The sequence below is a fragment of the Carassius carassius genome, chromosome 49, assembly GCF_963082965.1.
Source record: "Carassius carassius chromosome 49, fCarCar2.1, whole genome shotgun sequence".
Taxonomy (NCBI): domain Eukaryota; kingdom Metazoa; phylum Chordata; class Actinopteri; order Cypriniformes; family Cyprinidae; genus Carassius; species Carassius carassius.
The window spans coordinates 4,167,484-4,175,316 of NC_081803.1; the positions used below are offsets into that span (position 1 = coordinate 4,167,484).

General features: G+C 39.6%; 1 protein-coding gene across 1 annotated transcript; it reads right to left on the reverse strand.

Moving 5' to 3' along the window:
- LOC132132552 (follistatin-A-like) lies at positions 1–5,262 on the reverse strand. The gene is made up of 6 exons (XM_059544971.1): positions 5,066–5,262; positions 4,108–4,299; positions 3,689–3,907; positions 2,608–2,832; positions 2,117–2,347; positions 1–753 (listed from the first exon to the last, which is right to left on the reverse strand). Exons 1-6 carry the CDS (start codon positions 5,148–5,150, stop codon positions 671–673), a joined length of 1,035 nt encoding a protein of 344 aa, XP_059400954.1. The 5' UTR covers positions 5,151–5,262; the 3' UTR covers positions 1–670.
- Between the last annotated feature and the right edge of the window lie 2,571 nt (positions 5,263–7,833).

Here is a 7,833-nt window from a genome sequence, read left to right on the forward strand (position 1 = left end):
TTTACATACAAATACAAAACTAGACATTTATAGCTGGATATCTAAAATAAAAAAGACAATATATTGCAAGAAAACAATGCTAAGGTTGATACTGTTAATTTTACACAATATATAATAAACTAGATTTCTCTGTCTGAGCGCCCACGTAAAACCAGAAAAATATTAGCAAAAAATTTATATTTTGATTTTAGAACATACAATGCATTGATTCAAACATGATTTCTGTTAAATAACACTACTTTTGGTGACATAGATTTTACTGAGAAAGCTGTTTTTGTCAGCTTTGATTGTAAACCAATCCATAGTATTAGATTGAAAATAAATAGAAACATGCATGTTTTGCTGCAGATTTCATTTGGGGAAATGACGAAAACTGTTTAAGCCTTTTTTTATTCAGAAAATGTAACATACACTTTTCAAAACGCATGTATCTTACATAGAGTAACATTACATGTTATAATAAATAATATTCTTCCAAAGATGACAAAGGAAAGATGAGAGAGACCATTTATTCAGACTATAAATGTATAAATAAGAAGACAAAAAAAGTATAAATAAACATCTATAACAATAAGCATCTTTCACGTGTCTGTGGAAAATAAATACGTACACGTCTGTACAATATGAACATGACTCTGTGCTTAAATGGAGACCAGCTGTTGATGGTGGTTTATCCAGTCAGTAACAGAGATTCATGGCTATAATCCCTGTAATCTTCATCATCCTCCTCTTCATCCGTCTCTTCAGGGAGAGCTACGGAGGAATATAGCAGCTGTTGCATTAGTGTAAAACACAGCAGCATTCAGGCACAGAGTCTTACTGCATCTTTCACCCAAAGCATCTCTGTCTGATGCTTTGCAATTCACATAAGGTTGTGGGATCACAGCTCAGAGAGGATCGAGAGTGTGGGATTGAGTTTCTCTATGGAATGACGCTTTACCTCTGTCTTTTATTAGTGGAGAAAATTTCTTGTATTTGTTAAGTCATTGTGCAAAATAAAATATAGTCAAGCAAAGAGACACTACGTAATCCCTTCTCATAAACAAAAATATCTCTGTTTGGAAGATGATTTGTGAATACCACACACAGACTCGGGCTGGTGAAAGATGGTTCTACTTTAGGACACTAACAACTGATCTCTGAGCCATCTAAACATGTTCTTTCTAAACATAAAATCACATTTTCCCACATGAGATTTGTTATGTCCCACAAATGATATTCTTTAGAAACATCTTACATGAAGAAAGTCCTCTCTTCTTGAGGAATAAGTGGCTTTTTTCATTAAAAAAAACAAAATAATAATAATAATAATAATTCACATTAGGCAAAATGGACATAAACTGACAATGAAATTAGTTACCCTTTATTACACATGATGGACAAAGGTGTTAGAGATGTTAGCCGGGGTCAGAAATAAATGTCCGCAGACAATATTTGTCTCTCGGAATTGATTTTCTGGGCATTTAAAACATAGCATACTGACCATTTCAAAAACTTTATATCTATATCTTAAAATACACATTTAAAAAAGTTCTGCCCCTGTATTTTATATTTCCAGGGCATTTTTGTCACTTTTGCACTGGTGAACGTCTGACCGTGCACCAGGTTTCGCTTTTCTTTGTCCATAACACGCATCTGTATCAAGATCATCACAGAGCCGGTCAGCCTGCTTTAGGCAAAAACAGCAAGATGATTCACAAACAGAGCTTGCTAAGTGAGTTTCCATTCCTATGCACTTTCCACATGACACCGTCAGTCACGTTTCTGTCTCTGATGGACAGAAAGTGTAACCTAATCAGAGGAGCAGCATGTTCAAAACTGTCTCGCTTCCCAATCGGAAATCCTTCCAGGCTTGACCTCAAAGATTTTGGCTTAACACCTCATCAACAGATGAGCATCTGCACTGTCCCGGACACGTCTAACATCTCATCGCCACTGAGTTAAAACACAAGGTCTTTGTGAGAGGAAGCCGATACAAGGACATTTACACGTTCTCTCTCCAACAGTCCTCGTGTTCTTTGTGGGGGCAATGGGAGGGGCGAGAAAGAGGGGTGTTTTCGGCAGGGGGAGGGAATGCGGGACATGGGTGCGGCCAGGTTTAGCATCCTCTACTTACAGTTGCAGGAGCCCGAGTGTTTGACTTCCAGGACGAGACCCAAGGAGCAAGCAGCCTGCCTCATAGCGCACTCGTTCGGGTAGGTGGCGTTGTCGCTGGCGCAGACGCTGTCACCCGGACGACTCTCGGGACACGTGTCCTCGCATGTCGAACAGCGTCCCCGTCCTGTCTGCTTGTCCCAGAGACACTTTCGACCCTCCCGGCATTTGATGTCTTCACAAGACCTGGCGTCTAAAGGACAATGCAAAAATGAAAACTAAAAGTATGATTTCACTTCATGTAAAACCACTTTTCAAGCCCCTTTCGGCTGTTAATTGTAGTCTTATTTCACTCAGTGTGGTTTGGGGAGGTATTAAATAACACAGAAAAGCAGCAACAGTCAATGCTACCCATGTGAATCATGAATGTGTTATTGCAACAGAAAACAGAGTAATGAGAACCACATGTTTGTTCAAGGATTGTGCAAGCACAAGATTTTGTCTTATTCTCACCTATGCATTTCCCCTCGTAGGCGACTCCAATGGACCGTCCCTTCATGCACGTGGCCCTTCGGATTTGGCAGGCACTGGCATACACAATCCCATCGTTCCCACACAGGTACTGCTCCGGTGAGGACACCTCAGGGCAAAAACTTTTGCAGGTCACACAGTAGGCATTTTTGGTCTGGTCCATTACACACCTCGAGGTTCCAGGACAACGCACACCTTTGCAAAACTCTGTAGAAAAATAATAATCCATCAATGCTGGCAGCTTCTATGGTTAACCTCTTACACCTCATTACATGCCACAGATTTGGAACTATAGCTTTACATTTTGTCAATGCATAAAAGTATTTTGCATTTATTCTCTCTATATATATTGTGGTAGGCATACTATTTTTTTATCGAAAAGGCATGAAATTATGCATGTTTGTTCAATTACTAGCAAGTAATCATTCAGCTCCTTTTAATGCAAATTTCAGATTTGATAATTGATGCTTCATTTTAGCCTTAAAAGTTAATGTGAAACAGCATTCACAACCATTTTACTCCTGTAATGCGGTGTATTTCTGAGTGAAAAAGGATATTAAGTGAAAAATTTGGTTGGAACTTAAATCTCCCATATCCATTGGGAATTGATTGGGTCATAAAAAGTGGGTGCCACATAACAGAATGCAACTTAAAATGCTAGTTTCTAAAACAGTACCTACACGATCCAATCAGATTGCATGGCCAGCATGATGTCACCAGAAAAAAAAAGTTGCTTTAGAGGCAGAGCAGGTTATTATTTTGTGATGACCATTGTACTTATGTAATGTAACATGTTTAAAGTGTGTTACATAGCCAAATGTAACTTAAAAAGCAAGTTTGTTAAGACAATTCCTATATTATCCAATAAATCATGTGGCCTAGGTGATGTCACTGGAATAAAAAATTGTTTCAGAGCTGAAGCAAGCTATTATATTTTAAATATTTAGGATTGCAAAGCCATTTTAATTTTTCTTTGTAAGAATGTACACCGATAATATGGGGGCAATTAAGCAAGCAAATTTGGATTTTATTTTGACTTTGAACAGGGTTTAAGTGACCATACTTTTGCATTTTCCCTGGTACTGTTCAGTCAGCTCAGGATGTCTCTTGCACTTGGCCCTAAGGAGGGCACACTTGTTCCGGTACGTTTTCCCATCAGAGCCACACACAGGCCCTTTAAAAGTGACATTGGAGCAGTCTGGGGCACACACGCAGCGGGGCTTATTCCGCTTGTTCATTTTGCACCGCTTTCCAGGACCACAGTCCACATTATCACAAGTCTCTGGAGAATCAATAAAGAAGGTCATGATTAATCGACATATCAATTCTGGACTGACAAATGATGACAGTATTTATTCAAATCCATAAAATGTCCTGTATAAAATCTTCCTAGGCTAACAATTCAATTATAAAAACATTTAGCAGCTTCCACATAATTTCCAGTAAACCAAATGATGAAATCACTCTTATGTGGTACTGTACCTTTACAAGGTATGCAATTCGGTGCACCACCATTGAAGATCAGCCACCGGAAGAGTGTATTATTAGGTACATCCTCCTCGGTCCATGCTGTGCCAAGGCGACCACTTCTACAACAGTCTTCCCTACTCATCCCAGACATGTACAGAACTTGGCATCTCCCGTTCTTGCCCTGCTGAAGCCAGCAGTTGCCAGCTGGAAAGAGTTACTGTATTATGTGCTGAATTCTATTCAGTTCATTTATCACTCATACCAGTCATGTAATTGAATGTAACAAATTAGTGCCAAGCAGGGACATAACTACCTTGGACACTGGGGGGGACATGTTGGAATTTATTAATCTTTTTACCTTACATGTCTTAAATTCCTACCGTTGGTACCTTCAGTATTGAATATCTGGTTACATCTTTAGTGCCGAGTTACATTATGACTATAAAATAACCACATATTTTGCTGGATCCAGGTAAAAGATCAAACAAACATATGCAAATGATTGTAATGGTATCATTAAAGGAACTTGGGTTTAAATTCCAAATATTTAAAGAGTCTTTCTGGCATCTGAATCCACTCAGACACTTAAGAAACACTATGATGTGGTTGTGCAAGTGTTTTTTGTGCATTGCACGTCAACATGCTCAACCGTTTAGACATAATAGCATTATAAACATCATAAATGATTAAAATACCACACTTCATAAGTTTAACATAACATCTGAAAATAGGAATCATTCCAAGATCAAACAGGAAGTAACTTTCCAATTAATATCTACTATAAATTCTTATAGGTGTCTTGAAAACAAGTTCACATAATTTTTCTTAGTTTTTACGCACGGGAGGCGCAAGCGCGCAACCGCACCATTCAAGCTCCTCAAGTCCAGATCTATTCAAGAATGGATTTAACACTGTATAATATTCCTTTTTCAGACTTTCAGATGCATGCGCAGGATAAATGTCACTTTACCTTGTACTTTCTGCTGTTCCATCAAGTGCGCGAACCATATGAGAAGCGCGATCACGCTCTGGCGGAGCTGCGGTAACTGTAGCATCCTTGGAAAAAGTGGAGACGCGCGTTGGAGACAGACGGACAGATGTTCCTCCGATGCTTCGCACTCAGGACTGTCATAGAAACGGAATCCGTCTCGCTTTTTAAATCTAAATGGGGTCTCGAGTTGGACGCCTGTGGTGGGCGGTCTTCATACTTCGGGGGGTGTGGGGGTAGGGGGGGGTACTAATAGTTTGCCCACCGACATTTATCAGGTGATATTTGGAAGTCTAGAAACTTTCTCCCCTCGAGTGCAACATTATGATTCGGGGCTGAGTTTGGGAGGATTTCCAAGAGTTGGATAACAGCAGAAAAGTGATTTGGGGTCTGTTTGTGTTTAATGCCCAAAGAATGCTGATTGTTACAGCATAACAGCTTTCGATATAAATATTTTTCTTTTAACATATGCCAAACTTTGAGCTTGAACTCTCTGAAACGGAATTATTTATGATTGCATGTAAATAGTTTATTTTGATGTGATAAAAAAACAACCGTTGATTGTATGATTGTAAACATTCTCATAAAAAATGCAAATGCCTTTAAATGCTAATAAATTGAGATGCGCAATCTGAGGCTAAATAGGACGTAGCTAATATATGTTGGAGAAGTGCTCAAAATAACAGGGTCGAGTTTTATGCTTAATGTTGCACTTTTCTCGAAGTCTTGACACTGCAAGGTATCTGTAATAAAGATTTCAATGTTGATATTTCTACAGATATCCAGTTTACTGATCAAAATCATGGTAACAGGGTTGACTATTTTAGATTACACCAGCCCAAAATAACCAAACTATATTAGATTATGAAAAAGACAAGTTCACAAGGATAATTGCTGTTATTACATATTTATTTATTTTTTATATAAAAATGTAAGTTACACTGTTGTATTATACAGATAAGGGGAATTATAAGGTAACAGGGCTGTTGGTGTGTGTGTTGGAGAGTGAGAGAATTAATAATCATGCATTTATTCATGCATTTTTGTTCATTCAAAATGTGCATATTTGCTAATACAGTTTTTATATAATGGACAAAATGCATCCTTTTCATTTATCCTGTTGGCTTATATTATTGCCTATCTAACAATAATGAGTTATTGGATCACTATAAACTTATAGTTTTTTTTCTAGATTACTACACTCTTCATCATTAAAGCTGTATATAATCTACTATACAGAAAACCAGATAATATGAATAAACAAAACCGCATCTGTGTATGAACTATTTGAGTCCCCTGCTTTTAACAGATCCAGACACTTTCCATCCATTTCAGTTGGGACGGTAAGGTTTAATCTTTTAAAGTGGCCTATTACTGTGAATTCTGATGGGTAATAATAGACTAAAGGATATGGTCATTCTAAAATAGTTGAGACAGTTGTTTGGTCCTCCCGGGGGTCAAACCTGTAAATATAGCACAACAATCCTTCTTCAAAAGAAGAAATCAGGGTGTTGCGTTACACCTGTCTACACTACTGGTGACGTGAAGTGATGTGACAAACTCCCATGAAGCTTCTGACATTATGCATATGGAGTGTAGATGTGCACTTTAGTTTATCATGTTTGCACTTGCAGTTTAGATGAAGTGTTACATCCATGATGCAAATACTCATTAATCAGACACTAGTACTTTATTTGCTACTAGTCACTTTTACAATAATAATAAGTAACTATTCCATTACTTCTAGTAACTCATTTTTGTAACTGAATTCTAAGTGTGGATTGTAATACTATGCATAGATGCCTCATTATTTGCAGTTTCTATTGGTTGCTATGTGCAAGCCATCTGCCATATCGGATCCAGTGTTGCCAAGTGTTATGATGGAGAGTCAGAGACGTCCGGATCCAATTGCAGTGTTTATTTAAGAGTGGTCAGACAGGCAGAAATCAGGAATGGCATCAGGTATGTCAGGGATAACCAGAATCGAAAACAGAAACAAGCACAGATCGGGGCAGGCAGCAGAGAATCAGAGTCAGAATACACAATCCAAAAGTCAGACACGGAAGAACAAGCACAGGGAAAACGCTCGGAAATGCTAGACAAGATGTGTGTGTGTGTATTAGCCGCAGGTGTGTGTGTGTGTAATTAGATGCAGGTGTGTGTGTGTGTGTGTGTGTGTGTCCAATCAGTCCCAGGAATGAGGCAGGATGGGATATGGAGTTCTGAATGAGTCCTGAGTGAGTCCTGAGTGGAGTGCCCTCTACTGAAGCTCACAGGTACTCCAGCTACAGATCATGACACCAAGTCTGCACTATGTCACTAATATGCAACATTCTCTCACTGAGAGAAGAGCTGTATTGCATATGTGGGCTTGTTTTAGCTTCTTTTTGGCAGATGCACTAACTAAGAATTAGTGACATAGAGATCATGACATAGCCAACCCCCCCCCACACACACACACGAGCGGTTTCCAGATGCTCTATACAGTCTTGGAGGGCGGTGGAGCAGAGGTGGAACAGGGGGAGGGACGGAGGGCCTGGTGGATTGACCGTTGACCGAGGCAGTGCTGACAGGGTAGGAATCCAGGGTGGAGCAGGCGGAACTGGAGCCCACCGGGGCGAAGCAGGCGGAAATGGAGCCCCCTGGGGCAGAGCAGAGGACCACCACAGCCGAGCAGATGGGACAGAAGCCCTCCAGGGTCGAGCAGAGGACCACCACAGCTGAGCAGATGGGACAGAATGAGATGGTAG